The sequence below is a fragment of the Ictalurus furcatus genome, chromosome 12 (assembly GCF_023375685.1).
Source record: "Ictalurus furcatus strain D&B chromosome 12, Billie_1.0, whole genome shotgun sequence".
Taxonomy (NCBI): domain Eukaryota; kingdom Metazoa; phylum Chordata; class Actinopteri; order Siluriformes; family Ictaluridae; genus Ictalurus; species Ictalurus furcatus.
The window spans coordinates 17,349,986-17,365,713 of record NC_071266.1 but is presented as its reverse complement, the minus strand read 5'-3'; the positions used below and the strand labels follow the sequence as shown (position 1 = coordinate 17,365,713).

At 37.5% G+C, this 15,728-nt stretch overlaps 1 protein-coding gene across 9 annotated transcripts in view; it reads left to right on the top strand.

Annotated features, from left to right (window-relative positions):
• The first annotated feature begins 9,428 nt into the window (after positions 1-9,428).
• Positions 9,429-15,728, top strand: part of phactr4a (phosphatase and actin regulator 4a) — a 55,280-nt gene continuing 48,980 nt past the window's right edge. For 4 of the 9 annotated variants that reach the window (XM_053637421.1, XM_053637415.1, XM_053637420.1 and 1 more), the window contains exon 1: positions 9,447-9,699. Coding sequence is in view for 5 of the 9 variants with exons in the window: in XM_053637420.1 (XP_053493395.1) it covers positions 9,692-9,699 (8 nt within the window). In the remaining 4 variants the exon portion in view is untranslated. Of the gene's footprint in view, positions 9,700-12,169; positions 12,261-15,728 lie in introns of those variants that run through there. The other 5 variants (XM_053637422.1, XM_053637416.1, XM_053637412.1 and 2 more) reach the window with 4 other exon arrangements.

Genomic DNA, 15,728 nt, shown 5'->3' with positions numbered 1-15,728 from the left:
AGCAGTGTATTGGTTCTTCAAGGTATCATCCCATAACAGGTTAAATAACCCTATAATGTTCTTTTGGGACTGGAAAAGGTTCTCCTGGCATCACTCTTAAGAGCCTTACTTTGGTTCCTTAAAGCACTAACTAAGGGTTTTTAGAGAATGTATGATAACACGGTTCCTCGTGGCGCTGCTGTAAATAACTATTTCTGGGTTCTTTAAAGCACCATTAAATAGATGGTTCTCTAAAGAACTTGAGAGTATAAGGTTTTTGGTGCAACTTAAAAGTGTTTTCCGATGTCATCAGGCTGAAAAACCCTTTTTGGTTCTAATTGGAACCTTTATTTTTAAGCATGTAAGTTTATCCAAGAAAGAACATCCACAGCTATCTTTATGGTTTCTATGTGCTACCATCCACAGTAATCTCATGGTGATCTTTAGGCTGTACATGTGGGGCCATCCTCAGCAGCAGCGAATGATTTTCAGGTGATGAGAACTCCAACCAGATGTAAGGCATCAGGATGGATCAGGCAGGTCCGTAGAGCAGAAGGGGTCAGGGTCAATAAAAATCTATGCAAGAAAAGGTTAAGATAAGTTTCTTTGTGAATATAACATCTGGTTTTCAGTGTTTTAGTTTTAGTAAAGAATATACCGGATGTGATTAAAAGGGTGTGATTATTGTCTTTCTACTTTTTCCTGCTTGTCTGTTATTATTCTCACTTTTCAGTTCTCCCTGTTGGTTTTTTTTTTATTTTTTTTTTTTTTAGCTCTGCTACTCAAATTATTTCTAACAAACTTGCTCTTGTATAAGAGTGGATAATAAATACACTTCATTCAGATTGTACACCTGCTGTGGCTCATTTAACAAATCACTTAAGGAAGGGAATTCGATTACATGGCTAACCTAACTCTGCAAATCTGTATTAGTTAACAGGAATTTTCTGTCGCTTTCATGCAGCAAATTAATGGAATATTTATAGAGTCAAATACCAGTGGGAGGAAATCTTTTTCCTCCCACTGTTAGTGCTGTCAGATAAAGACATAATTATAGCAACATTTGTATGCCCTGCATTCTTTTATATTTGTTCAGGTCTGTGCTGATTTATACAGATAAAAGCAGGAGTGGGGCAAAGGCTATTGTGTCCTCTAAGTGAGTGCATATTTAAACCAAGTCTACGTTCTTAGTTGAAAAAAGTGCTCCTCAATGGTTCTTTGAATAGTTAAATGTTCTTAGATTCGAAAAGGGGTTATACTTCAAACTCTCTCTGACAGGAAAACATTCATAAACTACATAAAATGCAACACATAAGGAGGACAGTTCAGGAAGCTTCTTTCCCTAAGCATAGAAGCTGTAATATTAAATATTCCATCCATCCATCCATCTTCTACTGCTTACTCCTTTTCAGGGTCACGGGGAACCTGGAGCCTATCCCAGGGAGCATGGGGCACAAGGCGGGGTACACCCTGGACAGGGTGCCAGTCCATCGTAAGGCACAATCACATACACACTCACACACCCATTCATACACTATGGACACTTTAGACATGCCAATCAGCCTACCATGCATGTCTTTGGACTGGGGGAGGAAACCGGAGTACCCGGAGGAAAACCCCACAGCACAGGGAGAACATGCAAACTCAGCAAACACATGGCCCCGGCGGGACTCGAACCCCGGACCCTGGAGGTGTGAGGCGAACGTGCTAACCAGTAAAGCCACCATGCGCCCCTAATATTAAATATTAACTTATAATAATTTATTTAACTATGTACTGTATTTGTACAGCATCTTACATTAAATATAGACTAGTGACAAATTTCACAGACTTCTCAACTGGATGCGTGTCAAAAAACAGTGACTTAAGTGACATTTTGATGTATGGGAAATCACACATTCAACGATCTTGTTTGAGATTAAATGCAATAAAAAAGGAAAAACAAAGAAGTGGGAAAAAAAGTGAAATGGTCATACAGTGGGGTCCAAAATCAATAGTGAAAATGCTTCTATTTTGCATTCTTGTCTAATTTAATACAATAATTTTCATCACAAATGATATGACTGACAACAAATTGAGTGAAGAACAACTTGACAACAATTCATGCTGGCATGGACTCCACAAACTTGTGTAAAACCTTATGCTCCATTTAAAATCAAATCCATTGGAGTGCTGTCTGAACACATGCCTCAGTAAATGAGATTAGACATACGGAAAATCTGACCTTTTGTACAAAACACTTAACATGGTCACACGTTTGCTTACATTTACAGTATACAGGGACCTAGAAATAGTGCAGAATCTTGAATATTATATATTAGAGATATTGAGCATTTACTTTCTTTGTTTTAAATATTTAACAATTCTAAAACCTTCTGTTTATTTCCAACTTTAAATGAAAAAAAAAATCAAAATAAATCCCAGATTTTCAATTTGGTCTCAAACTCTATGGGTCATCCTTAACAATGTTCTTGACAAATGCATGAGTACATGTGTGGCATACACCAAGAGAATGGTGTAACAACAGGATTGAATGTTTGAACTCTACAATGATAGGGTGTGGTGGCTTTATTGTGCTATAGAAGGTGTTTTGTTATCAAACCTTGGCTCCACTTGTCCTCTTAGAGGGAAGCGTCACTGCAAATCAATGCAAGCTTACTGTATTCTGACTGATTACCTTTATCCTTATGATGATACATTTCAATCATGATTGGAGTGGTCTCTTCCAGGATGACTCCACCCACATCCATAGGGCACAAGGGCTCACTGAATGGTTTGATGAGCATGAAAATGATGTCAATCATACACTTGTAGCATTTGAAAGGTTTTTGATGGAGATCTTAGACAGTGCTCTCCACCAACATCACTAAAACACTAGTTGAGGGAACAGCTTTTGTAAGAATAAAGTTAATCTTTCTAGGACATTTTCAGAGACTTGTGGAATCTATACCAAGGCACATTATAGTACATATATATATATATATATATATATATATATATATATATATATATATATATATATATATATACACAGTATCTCACAAAAGTGAGTACACCCCTCACGTTTGTAAATATTTGATGATATCTTTTCATGTGGCAACACTGAAGAAATGACACTTTGCTACAATGTAAAGTAGTGAGTGTACAGCTTGTGTAACAGTGTAAATTTGCTGTCCCCTCAAAATAACTCACCACACAGCCATTAATGTCTAAACCGCTGGCAACAAAAGTGAGTACACCCCTAAGTGAAAATGTCCAAACTGGGCCCAAAGTGTCAATATTTTGTGTGGCCACCATTATTTTCCAGCACTGCCTTAACCCTCTTGGGCATGGAGTTCACCAGAGCTTCACAGGTTGCCAGTGGAGTCCTCTTCAACTCCTCCATGACCACATCACAGAGTTGGTGGATGTTAGAGACCTTGTGCTCCTCCACCTTCCGTTTGAGGATGCCCCACAGATGCTCAATAGGGTTTAGGTCTGGAGACATGCTTGGCCAGTCCATCACCTTCACCCTCAGCTTCTTTAGCAAGGCAGTGGTCGTCTTGGAGGTGTGTTTGGGGTCGTTATCATGCTGGAATACATGCTGGGATCATGGTCTGCTTCAGTATGTCACAGTATATGTTGGCATTCATAGTTCCCTCAATGAACTGTAGCTCCCCAGTGCCGGCAGCACTCATGCAGCCCCAGACCATGACTCTCCCACCACCATGCTTGACTGTAGGCAAGACACACTTGTCTTTGTACTACTCACCTGGTTGCTGCCACACACGCTTGACACCATCTGAACCAAACAAGATTATCTTGGTTCCAGTAATCCATGTCCTTAGTCTGCTTGTCTTCAGCAAACTGTTTGCGGGCTTTCTTGTGCATCATCTTTAGAAGAGGCTTCCTTCTGGGACGACAGCCATGCAGACCAATTTGATGCAGTGTGCGGCGTATGGTCTGAGCACTGACAGGCTGACCCCCTACCCCTTCAACCTCTGCAGCAATGCTGGCAGCACTCATACGTCTATTTCCCAAACACAACCTCTGGATATGACGCTGAGCACGTGCACTCAACTTCTTTGGTGGACCATGGCGAGGCCTGTTCTGAGTGGAACCTGCCCTGTTAAACCGCTGTATGGTCTTGGCCACCATGCTGCAGCTCAGTGTCAGGGTCTTGGCAATCTTCTTATAGCCTAGGCCATCTTTATGTAGAGCAACAATTCTTTTTTTCAGATCCTCAGAGAGTTCTTTGCCATGAGGTGCCATGTTGAACTTCCGGTGACCAGTATGAGGGAGTGTGAGAGCGATGACACCAAATTTAACACACCTGCTCCCCATTCACACCTGAGACCTTGTAACACTAACAAGTCACATGACACCGGGGAGGGAAAATGGCTAATTGGGCCCAATTTGGACATTTTCACTTAGGGGTGTACTCACTTTTGTTGCCAGCGGTTTAGACATTAATGGCTGTGTGTTGAGTTATTTTGAGGGGACAGCACATTTACACTGTTACACAAGCTGTACACTCACTACTTTACATTGTAGCAAAGTGTCATTTCTTCAGTGTTGTCACATGAAAAGATATAATCAAATATTTACAAAAATGTGAGGGGTGTACTCACTTTTGTGAGATACTGTATATATATATATATATATATATATATATATATATATATATATATATATATATAAATTAATAATTAATGCTGTTTTTTTTAATGAATGCCTAGGTTTTACCCACAAATATATAGTGTAGGCATATGCCATGAAGAATTGTTTATTATTATTATTATTATTATTATTATTATTACTACTACTACTACTACTACTACTACTACTACTAATTATAAAATAATAATAAAAATGTTTACTAAACTGTCCCTATTGTAAATGTGTTGTCATTAGTAGTATTATTAGTAGTATTATAAGGTTCCATCTGAAAGAAAAATTGTGTAGCTTCTTCACAATCGCCCCATTGTGGTTTAGACACCAGGGTCCTATTTTCAGTTCAGTCAGAAATTAAGAGTGAATACTCATAAAATATTAGTGTTATCATAAAAAAAATTCATTTGCTTTTTCTTAATAACAACTATGCTTTCTGCATATGAAATATCTGAAAATATTTATGTTGTCATAACTGTGTTTTTGTTATCAAAAATTCTTATTCAATCAAAGGAACATATTAGTGGTCAGTCTTTACCCTTTAACCTTGTTCTTTTTTATACGGCAGCAGCACAGTATTGTGTTTGGTTACAAAAAAAAAACCTTACATAGTCTTTTATTGTTTTGTCAAAAGCCTGAAATTAATATCCCACACTAATGTGTCCCACTCTTCACTCAGCTTCTTTGCCACATGATCAATCCACCTGTGCGAGCTTCCGGCTGTGAAATTTCACATCTCTCTGAGGGGGCTGCTTACATAAACAATGCAGAGTATGAGATTAGATCATCCTAAAATGGGCACATTTTCATTATATAGATCTAAATCAGAGCTAGAACTAATGCACTAATGCACTAAATGCACTAATTTAAATGCAATTCAGTCCCTGGTTTGAACCTGAGCTTGTGCGACTGTGTGTGTGGAATTTTTGTGCATGTTCTCTCCATACTTGTTTCCTCCAGGTTCTCTGATTTCTTCCCACCTCCCAAAAATATACCCCTAGGGGAGTGTGTAAATGTGTGTATGGAGCCCTGTGATGGACTGTTGTGTTTAATTTAATAAGAAAAAAACAAAACAAACAAAAACAAAACAAAAAAAAAATACAACAAACAGAAAACCCGCCACGTTATTTCTAATCTGCTACCGCCATCTAGTGGCTGGAAACATTGTCTATATTTTAATAATAATAATAATAATAATAATAATAATAATAATAATAATAATAATAATAAACCCACTCATTTGTAGCATTCGGACATAAATTAAATGTGTTTTTAAATATTCAATTTGGATATGTTTGGTAAGCTTTTTATTGCTGTGTAGAAACTTAATGACTTTAGATATCTACCCCATTTTTCAAACATGTTTTGAACAACTTTATTGAGATTTACAGACATTTCTTCAGAACTATACACTATAACTGATGTTCTTTCCATTTAACATTATGCTTGTGTTTACTGTTTTCAGGATTAATATGTATTAAGATGATTAAACAGTGTACCTCAGTATATATGATGTGCCTGTTTTTCCGTTTAAGTTATGCATTATGTAGATCTGTTGATATTAATACCTGAACTTTGGTTTAAAAAAATAAAATAAATAAATAAATAAATAAATAAATAAAAAATACAGGCAGAAATTGTCCAAATCTGTCTGGTTTGCTGACAGAATTATGTCCTCTAGTCAGCCATGATAACTAACAATCTGGCTGGTTACCTCAAATGGCCAAGCAGCTAATTAGCAAGAAAAACATAAACATAATCATATTAACAACAGCAGCAGAAGAGCTTCTTGGCTATTCTCTTAATGTAAACAGCAAACACTGTAGCTAGTTACCTCAGAAGGCAGCAAGAAAAACATCATGATGCTAACAGCAAAGGCAGATGAGTTTGTTAGCTAGCAGGTAGATGTAGGGTAGTGGTAGCTCAGTGGGTAAGACAGTGGACTCCTGATTGCGAGGTTGTAAGTTTCAATCCCAGCACCACCAAGCTGCCACTGCAGGGCCCTTGAACAAGACCCGTAACCCTCAATTGCTCAGTTGTAATAAAAAAAAAATGACATAAATGTAAGTCGCATAAGGGTGTCTGCCAAATACTGTAAATGTTTATTTTTTTTTATGTATCTTAATTATTATTTATATAAATCAAATAAAGATATCTGTCTGTTCATACTACAGGATTGTCTGCTGTGTTGAAATGTGTGTAGCCTAAAAATATCACCAATAAATATAATAATAAATGGGCAGGCTTATTAGCATTACTTTTTTATATATATATAAGGGTAACAGAGGATGGAGTGTATAAGTGTTCTATCAACTTGGCTAATGCTTATATTGTATACTTTTTATACTTTGTTTTGCAACTTCATTTGATAAACCCTCTATTAGGGATTAAATACTTATAAACACTTATCTATTAAGCCATATTAATCTGTAAACAGTAATCTTCACTGTTTACAGAAAATATCGAGTGCCAATACTATTTGCCTTAACATTTCTGTTTTGTATGACAGTGTTGACTATTTATTTACTATATGTATTCATTTTACTGGGGGAATGCATCTTATTTTTAGTGTATATGTTGTAGTAAAATTATTTAGTGGTAGCTGCAATGTACTGAAAAATCTGCTGAAAAATCAATAGAAACCATAAAAGAAATTCTATTGGTTTTAATGGAAAACATAATGGTTCCTGTGGGTCTATACTGTTAATGTGTTAGGTTCTATTGGTGGCATGTTTATGTCTAGTGGAAACCAATACAAACCATCACATCCTAATATAATATGGCCCAAAACACAATTTGTTAAAGGTTTTAATGGTATTTGTAGTGGACACTATTAGAATTTATGTAATGGTTTCTATTGTTTTTTTTTTCTTTTCAGGCAGGGCTACTAAAACACTGTTTAGTGATTTGACTCCCTCTTTGGGAATTAAAGTATAAAGAATAAAGCCTTCCTTGGAACACTATACAATTCCTTTTCTGTCATGATCACTGACCTTGTTCTTTCTTGTTATTGCAGGCAATTTCTTTATATTTGTATACAATAATGTTGACAAAAATAAATTAATTATCTTCTTTATTATCTTTTAATTCTATATTATTCTATTATTGAAGAACAACTCAAATGATTTATGCTAAGATGCATGCTATATTACAGTTAAGGTCGTGAAGCTTCTACACCCCTGTACAGCCACCGAGTACAAAAGTGTATTGTTCAACATATCAATAAATACAACTTAATGAGATACCATAAAGATAAATGATGTATCTGCATAACAGTGAAGCTGTAATTCTGCTATCAAGGTCAAATGTTTATTATATAAATCTAGCAGTAATATTATGTAATGGTAACACAAAATAAAACATACAATCAACAGCCACTTTATTGCCTTTACCATTGCCTTCCTGTCCACTCAAACCAGTTGGGTCATACTCCTCTAACCTCTCTCATCAACAAAGCACTTCTGATGCAGAACTTCCACACATTGGAGGTTGTTTGTGCATGAAATTCCCAGCAGATAAGCACTTTCTAAAATGCTCATGTGAAAGTCAAAGGTACTGGGATCAAATTTTTCTCAGATTCTAACGTTTGATGTGAACATTAACAGAAGCACTTGACCTGTATCTGCAGGATTTTATGCACTGCACTGCTGCTGCATAATTGGATAATGGCAGGATTGTTCAGGTGTACAGGTGTTCCTTTGGAAGAACCTTTTTTTTTTAATGCAAGATTTCAGGCAGGAATGGATTACACATAATTTAGGCCATAACCATGGCAGACACATTACGCAAGTTGTAGACAGAGTTGGAATCAGTAAGTCTAAACAAAATTATAAAGCAATACTACTACAGAGTGGGCAGATGTTGCATAATCAGAAGACATAAAAGACAAATATGCACTCAGTGACTACCATGAAAGATGTGTGATTTTATAGTACAGGTGCTATTCACTTAACAGTCTGAGGATGTAGATTATATCCCAATAAACCACTATTGCATTTCATAAGATGCAATTAACCTGGTTTCTGTTGTTACTTCCTTTATTGTATTGTAAATATTGTTTTGCTCATATACACCCACACTGAACAGAAGGGTTTATTGATTGATGTTAGCAAACTGCTTTTTATAAATTTTTGTATCTGACTTTGTGTTCCAATGCATTGTTAATAATAGTAGATTAATTGTCTATTATTAGATTAAAGTTTCACAAACATTACTCTGTGTTTCTAACAGGGAAAACACCCCAAGATCATGAGATAGTTGTGGATAGAAAAGTGAATATCTACAAAAAAAAAACAACAAAAAAAAACCCCGATGATTATAAACTGATTATACATGCACTTCATTTTTATTTTCAATTATTAAATCGTAACAAACATTACATGCTTCCATATAACTTCAGGATTAGGGTTTAAGCGTCAACGTCATTACATTGCCACTAACCAATAAGACCAGCTATGGGCGGAGTGACACATGTAGCCCCACCCAAAAGTGCAGCCACGCCCCTTTCTGCAGGCTGCAGCCAGGTCGACTTGTGTGAATTTATGGGGGGATAGTACAAAAACAATCCACCAGATGGCAGACATGACTCAAGTACTAAATATGGTATGTTGTTGCTTTTAAACAAACAAACAAACAAACAAACAAGCAAACAAATAAATAAAATTTTAGTGTATATATTTTAAATATTGTATAACACGGTATAAAACTGTCTTTTATCCACTCTGCACATCCCCCTCCAACATTTCCCAGGTGATCTGCCTCACAGCAAAAGGGGGGAGTTTTTGAACAACTTGGCAACCCTTGCCAAATCTTGTCGCACTGTATGTAAGAAACAGGCGAGGTAGGTTGAGTGTATATTCTAGTAAACGTGCATAATGTCTGCTTTTGGTTACCAGCACTAGCCCGTGTTTTGTCCGGTTTTCTGTTGTGTTTTGAGTTTCTGGATCTTTACACAGATTGCTTTAACAGGGTGTTTGCTGCGTAGCTCAAGGTTTAACCTGTCGTCAGCTACAAAAAACTGAAGCTGGGCTTAATTTATGGAAGCGCCTCCCAAACACATTCTATGAGCAGGTAAGACGCCGAAAAGTTTCTCCCACATAAAAACAAACCCCAAACAAACAAAGAAACAAACAAAAACAAAGAAACAAAAACTCTTACTGACATTTTGTTTTACACGTTCTGTGGTTGCCATGCACTAACCAAGAGACTTGAGTGCAACCTGTTGCTTATACAAGGTTATTTGCTAAGCTAACCCGCTAACAGGATTTTCAAACTTTTCAACTTTAGCCAGTTACACAAAGCAGTATATCACGGGTTCATGCTCGTATGTTGTATCAAATAAGAGAAATAGCAGTGGTTATAATGGTAGCTAGCATGGAGAATAGCTTGATTTGATGGCACAGGTAAGTTGCTAGCTAGTTAGCAAGTTAGCCAGCCAGCTTGTTTATACTGTATAGTAGGTCGCGTATTTCCCCCTAAACGGTTCCTTAATAAGCTCTGTTATTATTAGGTGTCCCAGCTGATATGACTACCAAGTAACACAAGTCAACTGAACACGTTTTGTGAGTTAACGGCTCTGTTATAACTCGTAGAACTGTATGCACCTGTCATACTGGACTTCGACATTTACTTGGATATTCCCATGTTTCATAGAGTAAGCCCCAAAGTGAACTCTTTTCGGGGGGGGTACCTATAAAGTTGCTAGAAGTCATTGGATGACGTCACACTAATTTGCATATAGTTTTTTTTATTATTATTTTTATTTTTAATTCATCCTGATACAAATTATGGTGCGGGACCAAGGCAACAAAATTCCACTTCTAATATAATAAAATAGAGTAGTTTTTAACAAAAAATCTGAATAGAATATAATAGATTGCAATTTCTTAAATAATTTCTTCTTCTTATAGAAATTAGTCATCTTTGCCCAAAATAAACTTTTACATATTTAGAAAATACTGTACTTTCTATAGAGACTGCAGAAAAAAGAAACAGTGATAGTGAGTAGTTGTGAGCTTAAAATGAAGAAGTGCTAGAGTAGGGGGGAAAAAAAGTGGGGAAGAGCGATTCGTTGATGGGAACAGTGGCGATGAGCGACTGGCTGATGGAAACAGTGGCGATGAGCGACTGGCTGATGGGAACAGTGGTCAGTCAGAGCGTTTACATGGACAACAATAATCCACTTTTAACCCGATTAAGACGATACTTTGATTAAGAAACTACCATGTAAACAGCAATTTTTAATTACCTTAATCTGACTAAGGTCATACTTGAAGTAAGCACTAATCGAATTAAGACATATGGAGTACTCTTGTTTTAGTCGCATTATTGACGTGTATTACAGACATGTAAACTCCTTAATCACATTATTAACGTCATGTGAGAGTTTTCACCACATTTTGCGACAGGACACGATCACACACGGCAGTGCTCAACATTTTATGGCGAACAAGGGAGTACAGCTGCGTCCCAAACCGCATACTTGCCTACTATAGGCCTGTAGTGGGGAAAAATACATGTATCTTGGCTACTATATAGACGGTAAGTACGTGGTTTGGGACGCAGCCCACGGCTTCAAGCAGTTGTCTATTTGCACTTACAGCATGACAAATAATTAATTGCACTTAAAGCGTTTGTAAAAAATTAAATTAAACACCCAAAACTGTATACGGTGCTATAACGAAGACAAACTGTATGTTGATGTGTGAAATTCTGGAGGGACGTTGTGGCGCGGTGACGTAATGATGTGTGACGTTAATCTAATTATGTTCTATAACATGTAAAACGGGTACATGACAGGAGTATTCTAAAAGCGACTCATGTAAACACCTTAAGCACATTATTATCTTACTCCGAGTAAGGTCAATAATTAGATTACTGCTGTCCATGTAAACATAGTCAGTGAGGAGTAAACCCTGATGAGACATGCTGTTGTCAGAAAATAATCAACGTCAGGGTGATTACAGCAACCCTGTGTCACGATTATTATTATTTTCTCCTATGATAGCACACTTTGTCATGTTTTATTCCCCTTGTACCATGTCACAGGGAATGTACTGTTGCCAAATGGTCCTCCAAACATAACATTGAGTTTTTATTGTTTTGGTGGCCTTCACAGACCCAGGATATATAGTTCTGAAGGCCAACAAGTTGTAATGGGAACCTCCAATATGGTATAATATAGTGCTGTTTGAAACTACAGGATAGTCCAGATCAAAGATTTGTATAATTATAATATGTAAAGCAACCCACTGATTTGAAACTGCATTCTAGTACAACATATTTGAAAATAAATGATGATGATTTGAAAATAAATTACTGATTTAAAATTAGAGCCTATTGCAGCTTGATATCTTTGGGCTCTGAAGTTTTTCTTGGTGAGAGTCATTCAGCTTGTGGTTTGGACTTAAACCCAAGCCAGCCTCCTGCTCTGTAGATTCCTGTACATTCCTCATGTGTGTCACCAGCGAGTCAGGACAAGCGCAGTGCCTGATGGGTGCTGATATGCACAGGTTTAACTGCAGGAGTAACTCGGGACTTACCCGAGGCTCTTCTTTTAAAATACAACCTAGAGAAATGTACCAGATTCTCATTAAATACAGATTTGTTTATCGAGAAAACCTGCAGTGAAGGTAAGCGATTTATTTCGAGCGACCTCCTGATTTGTGGACAAAACAAGGCTAGTGATGTTAGTTCTGAAAGAGTAGGAGAGATGTAAGGACATAAGGACATGGCTGTTGGGAATTTAGTATCTGTGTGTCTGCGCTGTCTTGCTTATCGTGTTTCTGCTGATCTGGACAGGAAGTAGTTGCATTTTCACAGAGCATTCCCAGAGCCTTGGGATAATTGTCAACAAATATAAACTCGGCAGACAAAAAGTTAATCATTACAGAAAAGCTTGCTGTGCTGATCTGATCCAACACCCCCCCCCCCCCCCAAAAAAAAAAAAAAGCCCTGTAGAGATTTTATTGTAGATTTTCTCAAGTTCAAGTATAGTCAGTTTTCAGTTCAGGAATATGTTACAGTTAAACACCACGTGTCTGTTTACCACATCTAGTATATTCTTGGTGTGTTTTCTTTAAGTCCTATGGCTGCATTTCCTTGCAGTGCATCGGTGAACACATTAACTGTCCTCTGATTTGTATAGTTTATAGTTATTAGCAGTTTACTCAAGTGATTTGCCAGTGCAGCGAGGTGTGTGACAGTCCGGTGCAGTAGAAAGCAAATGGGGAAATCAGGACTTTTTTCTGTTTTGATTTCCAAGGTGAACAAATGGAGGACTTTAATAAATCTCCTCAAGCCATTATCTACTATACACTGTTGTTTCCCCAAAAATATATAATCATTATCTCTTTTCCTCCCCACGTCTCTCTTTAAGGAATTGGTGTGCATTCTTGAGATAACAGCAGCTAAATTCGCACATTCCTAATAGGCATATAATTTCAGGCAAAAATAAAATGTCACCAGTCTTCTGTTACATTTGTAGTATTTCTTATTGTTATTGGGCAATTATGTTTTCAAACTTTACGAAAGGTTCACATAAAACACGTTTCAGATCGTGGATGAAAGAATGAGCAAACGTGTTTACTAACTGAGACACTCCCTGATTGGTCTTCACTACCATGCGTGCGTTAGCACAGTACTTGCTCATAAGGAATTTTAGGACTTCAGAATATGTAGCATCTCGCACCGTAAAGAACAATGTCTGCCTTTTTTAAGGAGTATAATTTTTCTTTATTTATAGTGCTATTCAAATTGTATTTGGTATACCTTTTCAGTTTTCATGCAGCATACAGCAACTTGGTTAAAATGACCACCACTTGTAGCCTCAAGTTCCTGTTATTTGCTCAGAGGAGTGCAACTGAAGCGAAGGTCTTCTGCTATTGTAGACCGTCCGCTTTAATGTTAAATGTGTTCCAAGATGCTTTTCTGCTCACTGTGGTTGTAAAGAGTGGTTATTTGAGTTATTGTAGCCTTCTTGTCAGCTCAAATCTGTCTGTCCGTTCTACTATGACTTCTCTTATCAACATTGATTGTAGAACTGCGGCTCACACGATTCTGTAAACTCTACAAGACTGTTGTGTGTGAAAATCAGGTCGCAACCTGTCCTGGGCATTCCGGGCTGTAGCCCCGAGGATTTTTTCTTTAGCCCCGAATAATTCTCCACTTGAAGCAGTTTGACAAGACGTAACTGAACGTCAGTAAAAGAAGACGGCAGTGTTGTAATTTTGTAGCTTTGCCGAAAGGAGTGTTGTATTTTATCTTCAGTGAACGGAGGCGAGGCCAATCAGACAGGGTTTACCGGAAAATACGTGGACATACTCGTGTCTTATTGGCTGACAGCTCTCAAGTCTGCCAAATGCTAGCTCAGTCAGTAAGTGTAAGGAGAAAATGGATGGGAAAAAAAATTATTATTATTTTTTTTATTTTACCGGTAAAGGGGTTGAAACTGCAACAAGGTGTGTAAATTTTTATACGAGTTATGTGAACATGATATGAGCAGAGCATAAGGACAGATAATGTACTTTGCATGGCACTGTAGCTGCTAAACCCAGACAATGATAGCTTAGTTGGGCCTGCCCTTGGCTAGTGACACCAAACTAGCCTAGTCTCGTGTTAGATAGCCAAAAAGTTGTATATTTTATCTGTCTGGTAGTTCTGCAAACGGTGATCACACCAGAAGCAAGTTTCCACATCGTAATGCATGCTGTCTCATTCTTGTTCTCGGTCAGCCATTTGTTAGCTGTTGGGGTTACAACTACATGATGGATAGATGGACAAAGTGATGAAGTGGTTTTGTTTTCAAAACATATGACATGTCAGCACTACAAAAACCAAAACATCCAAACCATCAACAGAACTGTTTAAGGCCAAGCAGGAACCGAAAAAAGCATTTCAAAATCTCAGTTAGTTATGGTGCAAGGCCTGTCGAACACCCCAGTCGAACTTGCTAAGCAGCTTCAGTCTCGGGTACAAAGAGGGAAGCAAATGCTGGTCATAAAAACAGTCACATGACGTAAGTGTGCAGTAGTCAAACCATTCAGTGAGCCCTTGTGTCATGTGGATGGGTGGGGGCGGAGTCATTCTGAAGAGATCACATATCTCAGGATATAAATGTTTCATGGACAGCCGTAATGTAATTATTGACCTAATTCTGAATAAGACAATATTGTGATTAAGGTGTTTACATGAGTCGCTTTTAGAATATTCCTTTCATGTTCCCATTTTACATGTTCTAGAACATAGATCAATTAACGGCACGTCATTACGTCCCCATGCCACGCTGTCCAACGTTCCCTCCAGAATTTCACATATCGACATACAGTTCGTCTTTGTTATCGTACTATATACAGTTTTCATTTTTAATTTTACGAAAGCTTCAAGTGCAGTTAATAATTTGTCATGCTATATGTGCAAATAGAGAACTGCTTGAAGCCGTGGGCTGCGTCCGAAACCACGTACTTACCTTCTATATAGTAGCTGAAATGCATGTATCTCGCCTACTATATAGTAGGTAAGTACACGGATTGGGATGCAGCCGTGCTCTCTTGTTTGCCATCAAACGGTTGAGCGCTGCCGTGTGTGTACGTGTCCTGTCGCAAAATGCGGTGAAAACTACTACACAACGTTAATAGTGTGGTTAAGGTGTGTACATGTCTGTACTATACGTCAATAATGCGACTAAAATAGGAATACTCCACATGTCTTACTTCGATTTGTGTTCACTTCGAGTATGACTTTAGTCGGATTAAGGTAATAAAAAATCACTGTTTACGTGCTAGTTTCTTAATCAGAGTATCGTCTTAATCGGGTTAATATCAGATTATTGTTGTCCATGTAAACATACTGATTGTAAGGATAAAGGCGATGAGTCAGAATAAGTTCACTGATTTGCAGTGATGCTTGCTCAGTCATCTTTGGAATGCACTGTGACACTAATTTAAAAATCGATTCCTGTGTAGCTGTTAAAGGTAGTTCTTGATGATAATCTGAAGAAACGGTTACCTGAGGAACAGCTGCTCATGTGTCAGGCTGGTGAGATCGTGTGTAATATGACATTGTCCAATCATGGCACCTAACTTGTTACCGATTGCGGATAA